This window comes from Idiotropiscis lumnitzeri, chromosome 16 (genome assembly GCF_059441095.1).
Source record: "Idiotropiscis lumnitzeri isolate Australia: NSW breed Sydney's pygmy pipehorse chromosome 16, RoL_Ilum_1.0, whole genome shotgun sequence".
Lineage (NCBI taxonomy): Eukaryota > Metazoa > Chordata > Actinopteri > Syngnathiformes > Syngnathidae > Idiotropiscis > Idiotropiscis lumnitzeri.
In genome coordinates this window covers 10,092,190-10,115,841 of record NC_142406.1, presented here as the reverse complement: position 1 = coordinate 10,115,841, position 23,652 = coordinate 10,092,190, and the positions used below count along the sequence as shown (strand labels likewise).

At 41.9% G+C, this 23,652-nt stretch overlaps 1 protein-coding gene across 6 annotated transcripts in view; it reads left to right on the top strand.

Moving 5' to 3' along the window:
- The window catches only part of myo1g (myosin IG), a 44,043-nt gene that overhangs the window by 1,507 nt on the left and 18,884 nt on the right, over positions 1-23,652 (top strand). For 5 of the 6 annotated variants that reach the window (XR_015846760.1, XR_015846762.1, XR_015846761.1 and 2 more), the window contains exons 2-23: positions 237-445; positions 773-866; positions 1,347-1,512; positions 1,679-1,732; positions 1,834-1,929; positions 2,020-2,136; positions 2,213-2,419; positions 2,493-2,638; positions 2,824-2,938; positions 3,015-3,185; positions 3,445-3,515; positions 6,341-6,415; positions 6,511-6,643; positions 7,884-8,050; positions 8,111-8,318; positions 8,771-8,994; positions 9,075-9,219; positions 11,079-11,183; positions 11,708-11,821; positions 13,748-13,905; positions 20,913-21,125; positions 23,089-23,176. Coding sequence is in view for 1 of the 6 variants with exons in the window: in XM_088318208.1 (XP_088174334.1) it covers positions 237-445; positions 773-866; positions 1,347-1,512; positions 1,679-1,732; positions 1,834-1,929; positions 2,020-2,136; positions 2,213-2,419; positions 2,493-2,638; positions 2,824-2,938; positions 3,015-3,185; positions 3,445-3,515; positions 6,341-6,415; positions 6,511-6,643; positions 7,884-8,050; positions 8,111-8,318; positions 8,771-8,994; positions 9,075-9,219; positions 11,079-11,183; positions 11,708-11,821; positions 13,748-13,905; positions 20,913-21,075 (2,938 nt within the window). In the remaining 5 variants the exon portion in view is untranslated. Of the gene's footprint in view, positions 1-236; positions 446-772; positions 867-1,346; positions 1,513-1,678; positions 1,733-1,833; positions 1,930-2,019; positions 2,137-2,212; positions 2,420-2,492; positions 2,639-2,823; positions 2,939-3,014; positions 3,186-3,444; positions 3,516-6,340; positions 6,416-6,510; positions 6,644-7,883; positions 8,051-8,110; positions 8,319-8,770; positions 8,995-9,074; positions 9,220-11,078; positions 11,184-11,707; positions 11,822-13,747; positions 13,906-20,912; positions 21,584-23,088; positions 23,177-23,652 lie in introns of those variants that run through there. The other variant, XM_088318208.1, reaches the window with a different exon arrangement.

Genomic DNA, 23,652 nt, shown 5'->3' with positions numbered 1-23,652 from the left:
CAGTGACTACTCACTCTTGTGCCATTTCCTGGCAGCTCTTCATGACAGTGTTGGCTTTGGCACTGTTAAAATAAAGCTAAACTACTTTGGAATCTATAAATGGTGGAAAAGAAAACTAAAAGGGGTTTATTTTATTTTGAAGGGGGTGGACAAATGTCATCATTTCCATTTCTTACATTTTTATATACCTTTATCTCCACCGAAAAAGTCATTAACGCAGTCTTTCGTGTGGCCAGATTTGAAAAGGGTCGTATCTACACCTACATCGGAGACGTGGTGGTCTCTGTGAACCCGTACAAACAGATGGACATCTACGGGCAAGACGCAATCGACGCCTACCGTGGCCGTGAGCTGTACGAAAACCCACCTCACCTCTACGCCGTGTCGGACGCCGCCTACAAGGCCATGAAAAGACGAGCCAAAGACACCTGCATTGTCATATCAGGTCGGTTCCGAAATGAATTGATGACGTCGTGTTTTGCTGAAGAGCTTAGTTTACGAGAGTATTCCTTGCTCACTGTTGTGGTTTGCAAATTATACGACAAATTATATCAAATTGCATTTAATCTTGCAGGTAAAATAGAACAAGTCCAGTGAGAATATGAAACGCAACATACTGATGAGATTTAAAAAAAAAAAAAAACTAAAAAAAACCTTCCACTTATGTGACGTTGAATGCACTGAATTTTTTAAATATATTTTTTCAAATATCCAAATAATATTGAATTAAAATCTTGCATAATCAATATTGTGAAATGTTTGTGCTTATTAGGTGAAAGCGGTGCAGGGAAAACAGAAGCCAGTAAATATATCATGCAGTACATTGCGGCCATCACAAACCCAAGTCAGAGGGCAGACGTGGAAAGGTAAGCCGAGATTGGGTTGTTTAAAAAAATAAATAAATAAATAAAAATCCAACTTTACACACAAAGTCAAGATAACATTATGAAAAGTTCAACGTGAGTGCGATCGTCTCCACTTCTTCCCTGTTCTGCTGAATCACTCGCTGTCATGTTTGATCGCAATTTGAAATTGATGGAGTCGAGGCAGGTGTGCCAAACACAAAAACTAACGCGGCAATAAACCCGACAACAGCAAAAAAATAGGCAGAACGCAACATTATTAATAATTCATAGATCCCATAAGTCTCAACAGAAACCGACACGCATCACCAAAACAAGAACTCCTCTCAAAGTTGTTGATTGAAATGCCCGAGGGAGAGCAAAATATTCAAAGCGCTATCACCCAAAAAAGAAAATGTGCAACTATTGCTTCTGTTGACATTCCAAACATTCTTTTGGCCTCCCTTGATGTTCCCGCGGTTCTACCCGCTCGGAATCAATCAGCGTGAAGAACGTGCTGCTCAAGTCCAACTGCGTTCTGGAGGCTTTTGGGAATGCCAAGACCAATCGGAACGACAACTCCAGCCGCTTCGGCAAGTACATGGACATCAACTTCAATTTCAACGGCGATCCCATGGGAGGGCACATCAACAACTACTTGCTGGAGAAGGTGAGAGCAGCGTCCCTGCTAATGTTTTTCTTTGTGTGAGTTTGAATGTTTCATGAGATGATTTGAAAAAAAAAATTATATTTTTTTTATATATTTTATATTAAATTATATATTTTTTGTAATGAACGTTGTGTTTTTCTCTCCTTTTTTCCATCACCTACTCAAGTCTCGGGTGGTTCACCAGCAACAAGGGGAGAGGAACTTCCATTCCTTTTATCAGGTGAAGTCTCTTCTACATTTGCTTGCTAACTGACATGTACGAAACGTCGCGTTGAAACAAATCAAGCCAATGCCATCTGGTGGTTGGTTGCGCTTTCACAGTTTTTACGAGGAGCATCTAATGAGACCATCGCCTCGTTTCACTTGCAAAATGATCCGAGTGTTTATGCGTACACTAAAGAGGGAGCTGCCGCCACTGTGAGTTCTTTTCATTTCTCTGCCAAATTTTACACAAACGGGCACAAAGTGAAACCAAAGTGTCCGGATTTGTTTTTCCTCTTTCCGCAGACCTGTAACAATGATCACTCAGGCCACAAAGCTGTCGTTCACGCTCTGGAAGTGATTGGCTTCTCCCGAAGTGAAATTCAGTCGATTTATCAAATTCTAGCTTCCATCCTGCATCTTGTAGGTTTTTTTGAAACGTAACATTGCCGATGAGATTAATTCAGTGGCATACTATTTGAACGGTTGTGTTGTGTAGGGTAACGTCCAGTTCGGGTGTGATGGCGAAAATGTTGACGTTTTGAACCTTGAGGCTGTGAGCCACGTCTCGGAATTGACGGGCACGGACGCCGACAGCGTCGCCAAGAGCTTGCTGTACCGCACTGTGGCCCCCGGTGGTGGCGAGGTCATCGAGAAGGGTCACACAGAAGAGGAGGCCTGCTTTGAGCGCGATGCTTTTAGCAAGGTGCGTTCGATTAATTTGTTAATTTATTGGATTTGCTCTGCCCTTGAGTTAACTTGCCGCTTTCTCAACGCAGGCTCTCTATGAGAGACTTTTTGGGTGGATTGTAAGCCGCATCAATGACATCATTGAGGTCAAAGACTACAACCCAGTGCTTCATGGGAAAAACACAGTCATTGGTGTGCTGGATATTTATGGATTTGAGATATTTGACAACAACAGGTTGGACTATTTTAGCTTTTTTTTTCAATACAAGATTATAACTAAATGATGTTAATGTTGCTGGTGTATTTAATTTAATTTAATTTAATTTAATTTAATTTAATTTAATTTAATTTAATTTAATTTAATTTAATTTAATTAATTAAATTTTTTTATTCATTCATTTATATTTTTTTTCTTGGCAGTTTTGAGCAGTTTTGCATCAACTACTGCAACGAAAAGCTTCAGCAACTTTTCATCGAGGTGATCCTCCAGCAGGAACAAAGCGAATATAACCGAGAGGGTATCCAGTGGCAACAAGTAAGGAAAAATAAAATCAACATGTGACGTGTAGAATTCCAATTCCAAAGTCCCTGTTCGTATCGTTCATCCGCAGATTGACTACTTCAACAACCAGATCATCGTCGAGCTCGTGGAGCAGCAGCACAAAGGGATCATCTCCATTTTGGATGAAGCTTGTCTCACTGTTGGTAAAGTCACAGACACCGTATGCCTGGAGAGCATGGACGTCAAATTGGCGCAGCATCCCCACTACACCTCCCGAAAGGTGAGGACATTACCTCACCTGCAATGACAGAGCTTCAAAAAATTCAATATTTTTTTAAAGAATAAATATAAATATAAATATAAATAATTGCAGTTTTCAGTCTCTGCCAGTAGAGGGCAGAGTATCTCTAATTTTCTGCCTTCAGTTTGGACTTGCCATAAAAATCATCTGCTCAACCTCGAAATGTTTTACATTGATTCTTGAAGAAATTTCACTACCATCGATTCAGAAGTGAAAATTTTCCACTTTGCTTTTTTAGCTTACCCCCACTGACAAAAGCATGGACTTCCAGAAGCACTTTCGAATCCGCCACTATGCTGGAGATGTCACGTGAGTTGTCCATTTAGAGTGTTTAACCACTCTGTGATGGTCTTGTGTTTTTGGGCCGGGCTAGATCCTGGCTGGGAAAAAAAAAGACAGGCAGGGGTCAGGAGCATAATCCATACAATCCTATTAAGAGGTCAGTTTAGGACGTTTGTTGCAGAAACATTTCAGTGGAGTTATTACAGTTTGTCGCATCCAAAAAAAGGGAACACTATCAGACTTCTTTCCAGCTGTGGTGCAGGATCTAAGTAAGGGATTTCCATGTACTACAATTCACAATCTTGTTTGTTTATTTCACCACAGCTCTGCCTCACTATCTTTAATTGCTCCACTTTTTTAATGCGTTCACTGATTCTAAATGTCACCGAAGCCAGATGGGGCCTTTGGCCATCAAAGCGACCGCGGATTTGGTTTCAGAAGTATCACACTGCTCTCGTGTACTGCATTCAATTTTGAGAGGCGAAGGTCATTAATATATCTAGCGAACACATCTAAGAAGGGGGAGGAGCAAATCAGTTAGCCTGAAAACTGTGTTACTGTCGCTGAGGCGACAAATTCCTTCTCAATTTACCGTTGTATCCGTTATATGACGTTCATTCTACTCAAGCACGAGGAGCAGAATTAACAATGCAACACATTTCCTTTTCTATTTGAATGCATCCAATCTGAGTAAATTACAGATTTGTGTGCGTGTGCGCGTGTGTATGCATCTGAATGTGCGTGTGATGGATCTTTGTCTCTGTCAGCCACGATTTGGCAGTGTCAGGGCCATGTCCAGGTCACTCCCCATGAGATGTCACTCCTCCAAGCTGGTGCTGCCCACCCTCCATCTCATTTCATCTGAATCAAGCTTTACGCTGTCTAAATATACCTCCCGCCCCCTTGGGGAAAAAAAAAAAAATTACCCATCCACCACAGCTTGCTCTAAACATACACAAGCTTTGACTGACTTCACCCATCCGTTCCTTTTACTTCTTTTCCTTCCTCTACCATACATCATTTAACTTTGCACCTCCTTCAAAACAAAGACTAAGCACATAGCTTCGCATTTTAGCCTGCAAGCTTCATGCGAACATTGAATAGGATCAATATTTCAGTGCTTTCAATGAATAGTAGGCAGTCTAACTGACCTATACTGCCCCCCGGTGGCTAACTTCCACCAGAAGGAGCAGCACAATAGCCATTCAATTAATGCAACAAAAACTGGACGGGGGAAACTGGAACAGATTAATGGCATTTCCATTCATTTCAATGGGAAATATTTATTTGAGAAGTGTTTTCTATTCCGAGCGAGGTCTCGGAAGTAATTAAACTCATGTCTCAAAGCACCGCAGTATGTCTTGCGTTGAATGATATCTCACTTGTCAGCTGGGTTTCATACTCACATGCTCCTTCCTTCCTTTGTGCCGACCTTGACCTTCACTTTCCTTAGTTTAAGCCGTCATCTCATCTCCGGAGAGCATCTGACCTTATCGCTGCATGTCCTCTACAATCTACCTGTCCTTTCAAGTGAATACCACGACTTGCTCTTATGTGTTTTGACTGCTGCTGCTGCTTCTCCTTCTTCTGTACGCTCGTTGGCAAGCCTACCGTAAACATTCCACCCTCTCCTTCCCTAACCTTTATAAAGTGACTGCAAAGTAAAAAAAAAAAAAAAAGTTGTCACAAAGATGATGTCATATTTGCATATCCTTATGCCGCGTTGCCACCCAGTTCATTTCTGTTTCACATTATAAATAAATGGTGCATTTCTGCTGCTGCATTTCCACCGCGGGGAGTCGAGGCCAGATGGCACAGCCGCACAGTGAGCGCCGTATCTGTAAATATGCCACACAAACGACGAGATAAGTCGCAGGCTTTTGATTTAGTTACCAGCGTGTCGTCACGATGTGGAGTCATGCTCCGCCCCAAGCATGGAGGCCTGAAATATTTGTTGCATTATTATAGCTTTTTTTATTTATCCCATTGAAAACATATATTTTAAAAAGCATAGAGCGAAACAGGCTTTAATTTGAAATGAAAATCAACAAAAGCATGACAACAAAATATCAGTCTTGGAGTGCGCCTCCTAGTGGGCACACATAAAAAAAATTAACCATGAACAAGGTTTCTTAATTTAATTTTCTTCAAGTTCGGCGGGCCGGATTAAAACGTTTAATGGGCCACGTGTGGCCCCCGGGCCGTAGTTTGCCCACGCCTGCTCTAGCACAACCCGAGGCTACTGAAAATGAGAGTGTTCAGGTTGTACCTTTAAATGTGTACTGAACAGCTCGGTTGAAACAAGCCTTTTATGTGTGGGAGAGGTATGGAGCTGCTGCTTATGTTTATTTCTTTATTTTTTTTCTTCATTTGCATTACAGAGCTTTCTCACTGTAGAGTTGTTAATGAGGGAAAAAAAAAAAAAAAAAAGTTTATTTTGCCTTCACTCCAAGCTGGCAGATGAACGCCTTATGTAACTTGTGCCATGTCGTGACATCATGACCTCTGATGCTCACCCAAACATTTTCTGGGAGCAGACAGATTAAATTGTAGACGCTTCACTTTTTTTTATTTTTTTTTATTTTTAGTCACCCCAAGCTAGCGTGAGTTGTATTCCTGTTTTGTAAATCTAGCTTTAATCCTCTGAGTCAGTTGGAACCAAGAATGAAATCACTCGCGAGATAATGATGTGACTCTGTGCGTAATCTGTGTTACGCTGTCTCACTTGCTTTCATTTGATCATCTTGATTCTTGTCTAAGGACTCTTCAGCTGTACCGCCCGCGTCCATCTGAACTACTTTTAGCCGGAAAGTCTTTATAACGCTCCCTCTCTCCCTCACCGCCTATTACAGATATTCCGTCGAGGGCTTTTTGGACAAAAACCGAGACCTGCTTTTCCAGGATTTCAAGCGCCTCATGTATCACAGGTGCCAAACACGCCAATCGCAGTTGCAGCTCTTCAGCAACTGGGCCAAGTTCCCTCTTGACCCCACTCGCCTATTTATTTTGCCCTGTTTCAAAGCTCCAACCCAGTGATGAAGGAGATGTGGCCCGACGGTCAACTCAGCATCACCGAAGTCACCAAGCGACCGCTAACTGCAGCCACCCTCTTCAAAAACTCCATTGTAGCGTTAGTGGATAAACTGGCCTGCAAGGTAGTACGACCTGCTTGACTTCCTCTTCTCACTTCTCGAAACCCCGGAAAGACAATAATGTGTGATTCCCCCAAAGTTTTTAAAACAATATAATCCATGGTCGAGTTTATATGTTTCACAGAGAGAGATCATTTAGGTGATGCAGCTTGATTTAATAACTGAATGAGTCACTGAGCTATTCTGAGGCTACCGACGTATAAAGGCTGTTCGTCATCATGCATGCTGGTAACATATAGGACAGGAATGGCAATTTTGTCCGTTTCCGTGTTTGAAGGCTAACATGTCGCTTGACCTTATCGTGTCCCGCTGTGAGTTAAGAGTATGTGAAGGCCCCTAAAGGTTCTCTGCAGCTCCTCTCACTAGCTCAGGCCAGGCTCTCGTGCTTTTATTTTTGGGATAGTCTCACTCGATCATCTCATCCTAGTTGGCAAATGAAATTCTGCTGGCATTTTGTTTTTCACTTTGGTTCACGCGGATGCTTTCCTGAGCATATCAAGAGGACAAGCTATTCTCCCTGCATGATGCGTGTGCGTATTGTTATCAATGTCAGTCAGGCCAAAATCAAAAAGCCTTTCTGAAATAATAAAAAAAATCAAATAAATAAAATAAAAAATTTAAATAAAATATTAAAATAAAATATTAAAATAAAATATAAAATAAAAAATAAAATAAAATAAAATCTAAAATATAAAAAATGATATATACAATAAAATATACTATAAAATCTGCAATGAAATATACAATAAAATATACTATAAAATCTGCAATAAAATTTAAAATAAAATATAAAATGAAATAAAATGGCTTAACCATGTTTTAACATCACTGATTAGATTTCTTTGCATGGTGTTAGTGGAGAGCACTTTAAAGTGTCCACTTTGTTTCTCAGCGAGGGAACACACTGTAGCTGTTCTGTAACAAGATATTGTGCCCGCTGGAGAGCCCTGTTGATGCGAAGGCATTTGTCTGCTACTCCACTGCACTTAAATATGCTTTTAATAAACTGATATGTTAGATAAGTTCCCAGCTGCTTTGCCCTCGCAGAGTTCAGTTTTAACAGCATGTCTGTCAATCACAGTGCCCATGAATCAGCCATTATTTGGATCGCACATTTCTCAAAGTGCTTCACAGGCGATTGACAAGCCAATAATGAGCGATAATAAAATCAAATGACACCTAATAATCAAATTAAATTTGCTGAATAAATCGATCACAACTAAGCGCTCGCCTTTGTCTTCAGGAGCCGTACTACGTGAGATGCATCAAGCCGAACGAGTTGAAGTCCCCGTTGCTGTTCGACGACGCCCGCTGCCAACATCAGGTGTCCTACCTGGGCCTCCTGGAGAACGTCATGGTGCGCCGTGCGGGTTTCGCCTACAGGCAGCCCTACGCTCGCTTCTTGCAACGGTAAGAGAGATACTGCATGTTTGATGTTCACTACGACGACTCCAACAAATCTTACCCAAGGTATAAAATGACATGCGAGTACACTTGGCCCAACCACCTGATGGATTCCGACCGGGAGGCGGTGGAGGCCATCGTCAAACAGCACGGTTTCCAGGACGACGTGGCGTACGGCCACACTAAACTTTTTGTGCGAACACCTCGATCTCTCTTCACTTTGGAACAGGAGCGAGCCGCCCTCATCCCCATCTTGGTGCTTTTCTTACAAAAGGTCAGCCGTGTTGGCATTACTAGCCTTTGCGTCATATAAATGCTTGACTCTTAAAACTTTCTGAATATTCCCACAAGTTGAACTTCACTGATCTGGTCTAAAAACCTGATTTTCTTTCATATCTTCATTCATGTTCATCCTTATTAATCACCCGCTGCAAGCCAGTCTGCCTGGAGTCATATGTGGCTCCTGCTCATGTTTAGAGAAAAACTATCTTGCCTGCTTGAATCCTAATTCTCCATCGCAGTAATGTGGATAATTAATGCGATGCGGAACACAGTTACATAAAAGTCAATTACTTACAGTGAAATTACCTTCTCCTTTCTTCTGCTAATGACCTAGTTGCTTGAGTCTGCAGAGAAGTCTCGCTACCGAATTGGAGCACCCAGTTCACAAGCCCCCGAAGCTCAGCGAGCCACTAACTGTCTCTTTCCGTTTTAAAATTCACACAGGTGTGGCGGGGGGCTCTCGCACGTATGAGGTGCCGGCGGATGAGGGCCATTTATGCCATCATGGGTTGCTTTAAGCGGTACAAGGTCAAGGCCCACTTCTGGGAAGTCGAGCAGCGGTTCGCCAATGTCCGAAACACGGTTGATTATGGAAAGAGCCTCGAGTGGCCGACTCCACCTGCCGCCCTGAACCGGTTTCACGCCATCACAGTCGAGCTGCATCGCAGGTCCGAAAGCGGCTTCCTGCTTTACACACTGAATGGCGCAATTTCAAAATGATCAACAAAGTACGCCGTCTTAATTTCAGGTGGTGGGCGAGACAAATGGTGAAGAAAATCCCCCCGTCAGACATGCTTGAGATTCGAGCCAAAGTCGCCGCTCTGATGACTCTTGGTGGGGAGAGGAAAAACTGGGGCTGCGGGCGAGCCTGGGAAAGAGACTACCTGGCCAATGTGAGGATCCCACACCCAACCACATCCAGTCCGCTGTTCTCTTGATGAAAAACGAACTAAACTCAAGCGAGTGCACCACTGGAGGAAAACACACTTAAAGGGGGAATTTGATAATTCAATTAAACTGTATTGCATATAAAAGTTAAATACAAAATTGCCCCAAATTAATGTTTAAAAATTCAATGCAAGTCAAAGGTTAAATACAACATAAATACAACTGGACTATATTTTTTCAGGCAGGAATTCTTTTGCGTACCACTAGGGGGAGCATGTGTAGCACTCGAGCTACGCATAACACACTTTCGGAATCACTATTCGTCGGATCGGTTGTCGAGAAATTTCCCCTCACCAAAAGCCCTTTTACTGAATCCTTCTCACGTCCTTGTGACTTTCAAGACAGCGACTATGAAAATCAATTGCCTTTCATTTCCTCTGATGTATTTTTTCACGTGAGCTTTGCATGCTAAATGCAACCTAAATGACTTGCTCTGTTTGCACACTCAACGATAATCTTTTATGAATGTACATGGAGCGCATGTGACAGCTCGTCTAGCAAGCAAACAATGGGACCGAGGCACTTGTGAGCGCAGCGGCAGCCCCCCTCCAATGAATCCCTCACTGTTCTTTTAGCCGCTAATCTGAGCTTGTTTGCTGGCCGCGGCCTTTCCGAGACGCCTTCAGGGAGCGTGAGCATGACTTCAGCACAGTCCTGAGTCATTCCTCTCCCATGTGTTTGTGACGGCTCGTGACTCCAAAGTCTCATTCAGGCCGCCGACTTCACGTGATTGGATTTAATTCTACCAAGACCTATAAATGCGTGTCATACAGCACGCCGGCACAGAGAGGAAAACAAGTAGGGCAAAAGTTCTGGGTCAAAAGCAACTGATCGAAAATTAGAAACTCAGTCATGAACACATTGTGAAATGAGTGCCTCGTTTAATGGTAGCAATTAAACTTGGTGATTATTTATTTATTTATTTTAGACAGTTTAGGCCAGGGGTGTGCAAACTTTTTGAGTGGTGGGCCACAATGGGTTCTGAAATTAAAATAAAAGCACTACAACAAAACATATGTCTTTGACACACGACAGTATTTAGAAAATAAAACATGAACAAGGTTTATTCATTAAATTTTTTTTCAAGTCCGGCGGGCCGGATTAAAACGTTTCACGGGCTGCATGCGGCCCCCGGGCCGTAGTTTGCCCACAGCTGGTTCAGGTTCTCATTAGGTTCTGCAAGTGTATCTAATATTGTGGCTGCTGAGTGCACGTCAGATGAGGTGCTGTATAAAACTCTCACTCACCCCCCCAAAAAAAAATTCTCACCCATGAGGGGAGGGATTTATTGCACACAGGAGCTAATCAGAATTCTTTTGGTGTGACTGATTTATTATTTTTTTTTCTGCAATATTTTTTTTAGCGTGCCTGCGAGACTTTTTTTGTTGTGTGTGAAAGTTTTTTTTGGGGGGGCGTGTCAGTTATTTTGAATATGAGCAAATTGAGTTTTTTCTGTGCAACAGACATTTTTGTCAATTTCTGGCCTGCACGCTGTAAAATCTTGCACACTGTGATTTAAATTATGTGGTAGCAACTCTCCAAATCAACAGCATGACACTTTTCTCGTCGAAAAAAAAAAATATATAATTGGCTGACAATAACCAGAAAGCAGTGAGAGAGGCAATAAAATCCCCCATTACAGTCTGAAAACTCTCGCCAGAATTATCAAGAGCATCATCGCGTGCAGCTGCCGATGTTTGCTGTTACGGCAGCCAGTCTTTATAAAACAATTTAATCTGGCCACTAGTCGCAATTGAGATGCCATCCTTCAGCTCAGCTCTCTTCTGATCTTTGATTCCTGCAGATGCGAGACTGCCCTCAATCCAGTTCCGCCTTTGCTCGCTTCTCCCGGGAGCTGAGGAACAAAGACGAGTACAGTCAAGTTCTCTTCTCGGGCTTCTGTAGGAAGGTGAATCACATGGGAAATACATGCAAATGAAAATGTGTTCCTGCTTGCTCGCCATTACTGTCCAAGGATTCAAAGATTTTTTTTTCCAGTCATCACTTTCCTATACACGTGCATAAATGAAAATAAAGAGGATATTATTATTTTTGTACACAGTTCAGTCATGTATACCCAATTTACTAGATTTAGAGTTTGATGCAATATATTTGCTAAATAGCAAATTGTACATTTCCAAGTCTCCCAAAAAAGTGAGAAAAAGAGTAGGAAGAATCCTCAAATATATTCTGAAACCCGCAGAAGTAAGTGCGGTCTTCTTCTTATTTTGCTGAATCGTTCTTATCACCTCTCACCGGATGATAACGGCCGCATTTTCCGTATCAAGGACAATGGAGAGCGCAGCCGCATAAATCGAGGTGCCAATGATTTGTTTTGTGCTTTTGCATTTTCTGTCAAAATAGCAGATTCTCCAACAGCTCAAATTGTCAACCATAACTCTTTTTTTTTTTTTTTTTTCTTATCTTCCGCAGGTAAATCGGTTCAACAAGAGCACCGACCGAGCCTTGCTCGTTACGGACAAGTGCGTCTACAAATTAGAGCCAAAGAAACAATACAAAGTCCTTAAGAGAATTCCATTGGACACTGTAAGTATTAACGTGCTCGGAAAGTTTTCGACTTTTTTTTTCCTCACGAGATGGTCATTAGTATTGTTAAAAATCGCTGAATAGAAAACCAATTCATCAAAATAAGATAACGGTAAACATGCCGCATCTATATTTCAGCATATACGAAGAGATGAAATATTCCACATTGTTCGCTGTAAACATGAAACATTAAAACTTAACAACTCATATTTTAATACAGTACAATGATTTATCACAAAATAAAAACAACGCATCTCCTTTACTTATGAACAGATAATTTTATACATAAAAAAAGAGGAAAAAAAAACACATGCCCCTTTAGACACCTGAGCAATATAGAAATAAATGTTTCTTATCATCAAAAATAATTCTGCGCCTGACATTATTCTCAAAACTGTGCTGAACAAAAATAAAACAAACTGCATAAATACAATGTGATCCATTCATAAATTAGCAAAGGGCTTGAGTCGTTTTTTAAATTTTTTTATTCACTGACTAATCGACTGTCTGACTTCATTCACATCATCACGTTCTTTTGACCTTGATCTTTGACACAATCCATTTATATGTCTGTCAGACGTAATGACCGCAGTGAGAGGACAGCGCAGCGGTCTACTTTTCTTCAAGTCGTTTATTCTCTTAGCGTCTGACCTGGATAAGACTCCTAACCCTCAGTAGGAGCAGTGGTGCCTAATGGCGGCTATCTTTAGCCACTCTTTTGCTGCTGCCGCTGCTGCCTAATGATGCTGTTGAACCTCTGGCATGTTTGCAGCTCTTTATCTTGCTGTCCAAATCCGCTTCATGCAGAAAATGTGGACGCTGTGGATAACAAAAGCGTGCTGTGATTTAGTTCTCTAGTCTGAAAGGAGATTTTTTTTTTTTTCCTGCCTTATAATTTTAACACATTCTAAGGTGTCTTAATAAAACGTTTTGGCTTTCTTTGGTCAAAATACACAAGTGCTAACGAATTATAGCACAGTGCTGCTTTTGTTACCTTGACAACCAGGGCAGAGCGAGTTCCTGGAGTGGCTACTCACTGATCCCAACTTAGTGACTGTTGCTATATTTAGCAACTATTATGTATATATTTTCTTGAACAACAAAAGCAAAGCCAGTGAATTTTGTGGCCTTACTGGAACAGGCGATGCTCACCCCTCCGTGTCCGGACTGCGAGTGGATAGAGCTTGCTCAAAGCCAGCAATTGCATAACATTGCGATGGGTTTCGAGTCAAAAAAAAAAAAAAAAAGTCTAACTGACTCACACCTCACAACACATTTTTTTCAGCCTATATAGTACATTTTTGTCCTACACATGGCATACACTACACCAGGTGTGGGCAAAATACGGCCCGGGGGCCACATGGGGCCCATTAAATGCTTTAATCCAGCCCACCGAACTTGAAAAATATTAAATGAATAGACCTTGTTAATATTTTATTTTCTAAATACTGTGGTGTGTCAAAGACAAATATTTCGTTGTAATGCTTTTTTTCTCTTTCATTTAAAATGAAATGTATTGTTTTTCTCCGATGAGGTGAGGTTACCAAAACACTCCTTCCATCTGCTCCAGGTCCGGCCCCGCTGTCAAATTTCAGAACCCGCCAATCAAAATGTTTGCCCACCCCTGCACTCCACCACATAGCGGAATAATCCTTGGCATTTTTAAACCAATAGATTTATGCTCGTTTAACCCACGTCAATGCGCAGCAGTCTGCATACAGTGCACGTTGAGCAATTAAAATGCTGTGAAAATCTGCAATAATAAGAAGCCGTAAATTATTTACAGGTTTGACTGGACAGCAACATCAATCTCTTCACCATCCTATAATGACGCCATTATTAGAAACGGTTGCTGAGAACTTCACCGGGCTTCATAACACGTTTACTAGCAGGCAATAAAATGCAAATATTTATGTCTCTTCCCAGCTAACGGGACTGAGCGTGACCAGCGGAGTCGACCAGATGGTGGCGCTGCACGTATCGTCACAGGACGACGTACTTCTGTGTCTCCAATGTGGGGTACTGTGCCCCAACCAGGACCGTGTCGGTGAGCTGGTGGGAACGTTGGTGGACCAATTCACACGGTCAGTGATACTTTGCAATGAGGAGCCGTGGAAATAAATGGATTACTTTCGGTAATTAGACAGCTCGTTGGGCTGAGGAAATTTGAACTGACATTTGTGCAACGAGACAGCTTTAGTGGTGTCTACGGACATATTTCAGTATTCGCCTATCGCAGCTGACTCAGGCCAGAGGCGGCATTTAATTCATATGCGACTCAATTCTTTCCTCTGCTGTTCAAAGGCCTCGACAAATAAAAAAAAAAAAACGTCTATTAATGTCTCATAACAAATATGCAAATCATATTCTTGGCATTCATCACTGTCATGGTTGTCGGTGTGCGCGCACCTGTTGTGAATTACCGCCGTGGAATGAAAGCGTCACGCCGACATTTATCACATCCATCGCTCTTGTTTCTCGATGTGATCACGAGGCCGTCGCATTCACCTGCAAGATGTTTTCACACCGCGCGGACTGTTCGCACTCGAAAATAATGCAGTTGCACGTTTTATCACTTGGCCTCCGGCGCTGGCGAGAGAAGCGCTTGCGCATCGTTATCATCGCAACATAAACGAGAGGAGTCCCTCGTGTCCTGGTTATTTGACTTTTTATGTCTTTTTTCTTGTCTGGAGGGCAGTCGTGAGGCCCGGCCGGCAGTTTTATTAGTTTGACGTTATTGTGTTGTTTTTTTTTTTTTTTTTTTTTTTCCGCTTGGGATTATTGCGACAGCTGTATTGCCCTTTGGTGCAGAGGAGGCGCCAATTGGGAGTCGGGGTTCAACCCCCTCTCCCCGTCTTGCTTGCCTTTGTGGCACCATCTGTGGTGAATGAAGAAGGTTGTGACCCTTGATGAGGCTGCTCAATAAAAGGAGACTGACAAAAGAAATTCAGGGGCGAGGTTGTGGAGAGTCGGGGACGTCGAGAATGACACACTCCCGGAAATGAGATATTGGAATATGCAAGTCACATGATTTGGGTCAATGGGGAGATTGAGTAAATATAAATGAACGGGATAAAATGTTTATGTAGTTCACTGTGTTTGTGTGACAGCTGAGGTGCGGTGTTGCATAAAACTGGGTTATCATTTTAAGCACATGCTTAAAATGTGACTTGGAAGTGCGTCATGTTCCCTCGGCGAGGCGCATTCCTCCTCACATCGTCTGTCAATCTTTCCTGTATGCCCCCCCCCCCCCTCCTCCTCCTCCACCGCGTGCATCCTCTCACCTCTTTCTGTCTGTCTCTGGCTTTCTCTTCCCATCGCCTCGTTTCTCTTATCACTGCGGCCCAGAATGTCAGCGCACTATTAGAAATAGCGCTTGTCTCGCGACGCAGTCCCTCCTAAATTTAACCCGATGGTGAGTTTTCACCCCATTTCCCTAACTTGATCTTTTTATAAGACCATTTTGTATCATTCATGGCGACTCGGATTTGAAAGCTATTTTCTTATTTATTTTTAAATTTTTTTTTTCAGATGACCCTGGAAGCAGCATTCTGAAGCAAACATGTTAAGTTTAAAGTCAAAACTAAATAAAAGCTAACTACTGCATCGTGGAAAATCAAAAACTATGACTTTATAACCAACTTAAAAGTCCTTTAAATAGTAGAATAGCAATTCATTTTAGGGTACAATCAATTTAATAATAAATAAATAAATAAGTCAACTTGTTCCTTTGAGAACATGGCCTAGTAGACGTCTGCGTTGGTTTGTATGATGTGTGTGGACATTTGCAAAGAAGTTATGTGTATTGTGGTGGTGGAGTGGGTTGAACTTGTAGACCATCTGCTGGGACAGCTGGGGGAGTATGAGTAGGCTCAAGGCGGGATTTAGGGTATGATCTGCCCCAAGCTCCGATTCCGATTTGGTGGATTTTTGGTCATTCCATCAACTTTTTCCAGCATACCGATTTGCAGCTTGTCTGCAGTTGAGCCTCTTGTGACTCTTTTCCCCCCGAGCTACGTCTCTCATATTCGAAATGATCATTTATGAATATGGAAAGCGCCTTGATGGCTTTAACTTCATCACCATCTTTTGCTGTTGCGGTGAGAAACAGAATCCAACCTCTGAGCATATGTGAGCCGTTTTGTAACTCGGTGCAAATGGCCACGGAGACGCAGCCACATGCTGCCCGCTTGGTCACTGGCGCACTTGTTGATGTCTGACCTCGTCGGCCGACCCGCAGCTCATGTGCAGTCACTTAGAGCCGACGTGAACAAAATGTGCCCGTTTCAAATGAACTTTTTAGGCCGTGAGTGGCGTTATCCTAGTCCTGAAATAGACTCTTCTGCTTCTGTGCCCCCCCCCCCCCCCTACCCCCCCCTGGCTGTCCTCAATGTGCTCGCCTGTCTGGCCCAACTCAAAAGGCTGCTGGGGCTCTGCCCTCTCATCGGTCAGATCGCCCCCCCCCCCACCCCCAACTCCTACTTCTAGCTTCTTAGTTTCAACTTTTGATTTGGTGGATTAGGATCAGTGGTAATGTGGTTTTGATCATATGTGGAGGAGGAGGGTGGGGGGGGGGTAACTATAGCAACAGCTTTTAAACCCAGGTGGAAGTAAATGGTGTGCAGTCACTGACCTCGTTCTTCCTCATCTCTCATGAACCGAGCGGGTCTTGTGATCCTGGTATCTGTGTGAAGGCTGGAGCGAGGCTGTTCCTTTTGCTTTTGAGCAAATGAAGTCAATCATGCACTGCATCCATTTTATTTTGAGTGTAATGTAAAGTACAGTTATGAGAAAATTCAAAGTCTGATCAAGTATTCCCACTTCATTGGCTACTGACCTCCAAAAAATTTCTTTTTCAAAGAGCCTCTTTGTGTTTTTTTTTTTTTTTGCACAACAGTCACACACTTACTCGAAATTGACCTCAGCCCAAAGCAGGACAAACAAACACGTCGACCCAAGTAAAAGGCTGACCCAACTGCCACCAGTCCCACACAGAAAGTGAGCACATGAGCACGTCAACTGGATCAAAACAAATGAGTCAAGATGTTGACTTGGGCCGGCAAATAGTCGAAAATGTCCAATCTTGGAAAGTCGGGATTTCCAATCAGGCGGAGGAAGAGGCGTTCTGTGCTGTCGAATAATTGGATGATTCACAGTTGAGGGTGACAAATCTTTATGAATCGCTTGTCTGCTCTTCAGAATTTATCAACCACAAGGAACACATCACACGTGATGTTACTGACTGCACAGTTAATGACTCAGAACATCAAATATATGTCGGCGGTCATAGTTTGCGCTACTGTTGCTCATTGTTTTTTCCCAGAATGCCCCTTGAGAAGACTCAAGTGTTTGTGTGCAGATGGCTGAAATAGCCCAGCTGTTTCCGACAGCGGCGGCGCTTATTTTAATGGATGAAATTGCCGATGATGTGTGCAATGACGCCAGTGCTTTCTCCGCGGGATAGTCAGGTAGCGCCAATGGACTTAGTCCACGTGCACCGTTCGGGTGCCGTTGCCCTGGCGATGGTTTTTAGTGGGGAACGTGATCATTAAATTATAAGTTGAAGACGTTTCAGTATTTATTAACTGCTCAGCGGGGGAAACAAAATCCAAGAAAAAATGTTTTCATTTTTCAACTTTTTGTGATGCGTCAGGGTCTGACCTGCCTCACATTTTGCTCCGCTCTGTCAGTTTTATGACGCTTTCCGCTGCTTGATCCCCTCCTGGGACCCAATTACAACTGACGAAGGTGACACCGAATGAGGCATCAAGTTTGGGGAGGAACGAGGGCAAAGGGCAGCAGCAACACTTGAAGCACAAGTTGATAAAAAAAAAAAAAAAAAAAGATTGACGGGATCGAGGACGAGGTGGTTGCAATGATGAGACCGTACCATGTGACCTGTCACATGGTAGAGCACAAAGAATTGTGCCGGAATATTCTCGACCTCTCTTGTTTGTTTTCCACTCCTTAATGGACCTGATGGCGCGCAACCTGCTTGTTGTGATGTCAAACGCTGACAGGGAGAAAAGATGGAGGGTGAGAGAGGAAGCGGAGATGAAGCGGTGGAGCCGGTGGCAGCTGGAGGTTTGGGGGCTCGGGCGGCACCGGCTGTCTCTGCACCCCGAATCTGTCTGAATTATTCAACTGCTGTATGTGGATTGCTCTGTTCGGTGCGGCTCACGTTTTTTTTTTATCCAATCCTGACAGCAACACTTCATAGACTCAGCGATTCGTTACTTGGATCGCTTTTCATGGGATTTTAAAGTGTGTTTAGTTTAATACCCTCACATGTGGGAAAGGAGAGAATTTAAAAAAAAAAATTGTCATTTGTTGTAAAAACCGCCGAAGAGAACATGTGACTGACTTGCGGCGGTGACTCCTCAAAGCGGAAAGTTGCTTCTTAGGAAATATTGATAATATCTGTTTTCATTTTTAATTGCAGCTATTCTGATAACCTGGCAACCCCTTTCTTGGTAGCTTAGACTCGTCAGTACGGGTCATTTTTAAGTTATTCCAACTTTTAGCCCCCCAAAATGATTTTTTTTTTTACACGAAAGAAAAATGTTAACCTAACATGCATGTTTTTTTTGTTGTTTTTTTTGCAATAAAAAAACACATTTTATTTAAAGGATTATAATTTGTATATTTTAACTGCATTTTATTGTACTCATTGAAGTTATCAGTGTCGAATAGTTTTCATTTCATGTGTGTTCACTGTGATTGAGCGCCGCTCACGCCCAACAGTCACATTTATTATGAATGAATTACATTTGATGTGCCGCCAATTGGTTGTTTTGTGTGCGAACTGCATCTCGGCAAGCCGAGGACACTTGGATAGAATTTTATTATCAGCGTTCCCGACACCTACAGTTAAATGTGTAAACGTGTTCGTCAGACCCGACCAACTGCCGCATTCACGCTGAGCAACTGTCGGAACTCGTCGTTGCTGTTTACGCACTTCTTAGACGGAATTACGCACGACATGCCCACTCACCGGGGGTGGGTTTACTGCCGAAACATGTAGGATGTAATATCGGAGTCACTATCTAAGCTCTTATTGCTTCGCTTGGCAATCAATTACCGTCTGCTATATCCGACGAAATGTTTTAGGATGCCTTATTTGTATTCTGGGGATGTTAAAAGGTGCTTAGTCCTCGTCAGTCCATCATGCACTGGTTGGCCTCTCGCAATCCCGGGGGCTTTCCCCAACATTGGTGTTGGCTTTCACTTGAGGTCGCCAACGTGATGCCGAGGGGATGACTACATTGCATCCCGACAGGAAACTCCTGCTTAAGCCGCCACGTGTGTGCGCAACATAGGACAGTTGGTTTTGGGGGGTTCAGGGCTTGACATTTTTGAGGGGGGGCCAACGGAAGACCGTAAAATTACGGCAACACCTGTTTGTGTGACTCAGGGCGAATGTTGACATCGCTTTGACAAATGCATTCAAACGTCCTGCCAGTATCCATGGCTGGACTATTTTTTCAGATCTCCTTTTCCACAGTGCTAGATATTTACATCCATTTTACATTTTTTTTTTACATTTAATAAATGAGTTTTATTTTAATATGTATTACCTAAAGGTTTTTTTAATTTTTTTTTTAATTTTTATTTATTTATTTTTTTTAGCCATTAAACTACTGTGCTCAAACTCTCGTTTGTGTTTGGTGTACTTCCACTGTTTGCCACTAGATGCTGGCTCACTTATTAAATTTGACACTGTATATTTGAACGAACAAAAAAAAACAAGAACTACTTTATTCCCACATGGCATAGTTTTTGTTGAAAATATCCGAATGTCGTCTGCTGTAATCCTGCTTTTTATCCCGACAGCGATGAGTCGAGGTTAATTTTGTATTATGTCTTTGGACATGTTTGTTAATAAGTTCTCTAAAAGTTTAGTTGTGGGTGACAACTAGAGTCTCGTTCCCATTTTGCTCCTTTGCTGTTAATATGATTAACAGTTTGTAGCTGGAAAATTATGTAATCTAAGAGCCTTTTAATCATAGTTTACCTTTAATGAGTGCCGCTTCCATCTAGACTTGTCTCCGGAGAAACTGGCTCAGTTGCAAATCTTTCCTGTTTGTATGAGCCAATCCTGTATATCAGTCGGGTTATCCACAATCAGAAGTGTCCACAAATAGCTGACCAGCATTTGCTTCAGAGAGTTTTTGACTTGGGTTCAAATGAAGTGCACCCGCCGATGGGGAAAAGGAAGATTTCATGACACATGAGCTCAGTTCTAAGCACTTTAAGGGGACGCTACAGTCCTGTGGGCCTTTGTTGCGATGTTGAGGGATACAGTAGAGGATTCTTTTGGATAGGGATGCTATTGAGCCTGAGTTTTGTGTTGTGCCAGCTTGTGTCTGCCACAGGGGTGGGTGGGATGTTTATGTGGGGGGGGAGGAAGCAGCGGCTTCCTGGATCATCTTTAGCTGAGAGTTCTGCAGTTAAAAAAAGACCGGCTGTCAGATGAGTAGAATATAGAATGTTGGCGATAGATCAATACAGTGTCATGTTTGATGGTCCTGAAAAATAATGTGCCTGTCTGGGTTTTACTGATCTATTCACTGGCCACACCATTAGGCACACCGCAAAGCGCGGTCATTTTATTTTTTGACGCATTTAAGTATGGCGATCCCACCGCTGCCTCTATTAAAATTAACTACAAGCTTTCATTACGTTTTGTTTAATTTTTCATAATCCATTCGTCAAATTGCTATTATAATAATGACTATATAACATTTTTGTGGACCGGTAGAACAACTACGAGTGAAGATGCCGATTATTGTCTGTTGCACAGTTGTGGTACTGCTCCTTGCCTCCTCTTGACAAATTTAAACCAAACATATTAAAAAAAAATATATATATATATAAATATATATATATATATTGCTGCATTATTAACTCTTTATTAATTTTTTTCATTCATCTCATGAGACTGTGTCAGGGTTTACCGAATGTCGTGGCTGGTCTGCTATATTTTCATAAATTCATATCAAATCTGGTGACTTTTTAGTGGCAGGTAAAGTCCAATTTAGTTTTACAGCATCTTAATTTATATGAATGTTAATATCCTTTTGTCTTTCAGCGTAAGAAAAACACCATTAGCTGTGAAGGTGTGCCCGTCGGGCATCCGGCTACACATGCGTGGCAAACCAAAGACTGTTACCGTGGAAACCAAGGATGGCCAAGCGAACGCTGATTTCAAGAAGAGCAAAGATGGTTTCATTCTACTGGTTCCGTCCAAGTGAGGTCACTTCATCCAATCAGTCACCTGAAACAGAATCGCCTGCCAACTTGGGTACCTTTTATGGTCTTACATTTGAAGTATTAAAAAAAAAAAATATATCATGTAAACATGCAAAAAAATGCCAAGTTTTAAATCGAAAATACATTTGAACCCTGACCAAGGTTATTGCATTTCGAAACCATTAGAACTTTGACTGCTTTTTGGTAACAGAAGTTTAAAGTTTAAGAATAAATTATTTAAATGCTTTGTGTGAGTGTTAGAATGTTCAGTGATAAAACCTTCTCCTGTGTGTTCAGTAAATAAGATTGACACAAATCTGTTTGTTTCTGAAATGCAACCGTTGTCATGATTTGCAGGGTTTTCCTGTATGCAATCCACTCTTTTACAAAATCCCGGTGTTTAGAGAGACGGAAAAACAGTTGGATTTATCTTTAATCCAAAGCGTCCGCTGAAAGCATGCAATCTCGCTCACCGACTGCACAAAACTGGACTAAATGACGCAAGAGTTATTTCCTGCCCTGTCCCTTTGGTGTCCTCAGGATTAAATCAGAAGAATTGTTGCAGACGTTTTGGCGCAGGAAACCTTTGCATCGTTTGGAGATAATGCACAAAAGATACAAAGACATATGCGAGAGTAAAATTAAAATAAATGTATATTGATTATGATAACATTTACTTTCCTCTTTCAGGACAGTTTTCCTTTTTTTTTTGACTTACTAGGCATTGCGTGGCATCGTTGACAAGTCCGGGGTATTTTCATGCCAACCAACACCGGAAGGGGCTTAATTGGACTCTTGCCCACTTATCAGCATTGTGCAAAACCCTCCTGACATTCTTTCCCACACACTCTAACATCAATTCACACCTTGAGAGGCCCGTCTATAACGGTCGTCACGTCAGTGTGACTGAGAGCGTCGTTGCATGTGACCTCGATGACTTTTAGGTGGTATGAAAGTGTGAACGACTTGGGGGGTTAAGATGTCTCTTCGTGTTAGCAGGACATGGAAGCAGCCTGTAAATTTGTTATGTTTTCCAATCACATGCGTGGATTAATACAGAATTGAACAGAAGATTTATAAAACGCATTTAAAAGTCATGAAATAAAAGCGGGTTTATAGTTGACTCATTTACTACCATTGACGGCTTAAGACGTCAAAGATACTTTTTTTTTTTTTACTCTGATGGTAGTGAATGAGTTGATAAAAGGAAAAAAAAGATTCAAAGATGTTTAGGTGACCTTATTCCAAGCAGTTTTTAACTTGGATTTAAAATAATTTTCACTCCACCTCACTTTTGTTGGCAGATTATTCCATTTGTGTGCAGCATCACAACTATTTGCTGCTTCACCATGTTTATTTTCAACTCTTGGCGTCCTCTAATTAACCCCAGTCTGCCCATCTGGGCATTTAGAACCATTGAGTGATGTATAGACCAGTAGCATCATTTGAAAATCTATTCAACAGCTGACTGGGAGTCATTGGAAAGCTTTTAGGAATGGAGTCATCTCTTTGTTCTGGTCAGAACGACATCTGGGATGTTTATTTAATTGAAGCTTGCTTTATTATATTTATTATTTTATTTTACGCCCTTCAATTTCACTTTATCTTGAGCGTGAAGTGCACATTCATCACACAAAGGTAAGTTTTATCATATGTACTGTTATAGTTAACGCTTATTATACTGAGTGACAAGAATCGACTATGTAGAAATCGAATCCGTTTTGGTTGAATATGTCATTTGTACAGGCGTCGTACCAGTAATTTTAATCTGCTGTAATGTGTAAATTGCTCCTCTGCACGACTGGATGCTAATGACGTCTCATCTCTTCTACCTCCAATCAGACGCGACTAGCAGATTGTGGTTGTTACGTAATCTCTTTATCATTAATGCAAAAAGCTGTGATTAACATATGCGTCTATTGAAGCAAATCCCTTCCATCCCCGATTAGCATTGTTTGTGTATACTTTTCACATTTATATATTTTTTGACCATTTTCATTCCCCGTGCACAACAGCATTTGCCAATCAGCTTCACGCCAGTTTTCAACGAGAGCTCCCGTCACACCCCTCACGAGGAGCGAGTGGACCTATTTATGTTTAGTGGTGAGTTGATGTCGATCGTGTGTGGAGACGGCTTTGCATGCATATAGAAAGCGATTATTTTATTTTCCCCATTGTGTTTATGCACAGTATTATAAAAGAAAAAAAAAACTCGTATTCTGTCCAAAATTTTAAATGTAATATTACGCGGAATGGGCATGGCTTTTATGCGGTTGCTGGCTTCACCGAAATTCTTACAGATTTCTGTTACCCAGTACTGTATTGTGTTTGTTTTCCACTGACACTTCCAATTCCATCTCTTCAGACCACCTCATAATTTGATCACCACGTAATTTAGTGCCTTTGTATCATTTCTTTCTCCGTCTGCCTGAATGACGTTTGTCTGAGTGCACCACGCCTCTCGCCCCAAATCAGTTGGGATTGGCTCTCGTTACGCCTAATGAAGACAAGCGGCATAGGAAATGGATGAATGGATTCTTCTTTGTTTCTTCACTTTATACACATACGAGTAGCTCTAA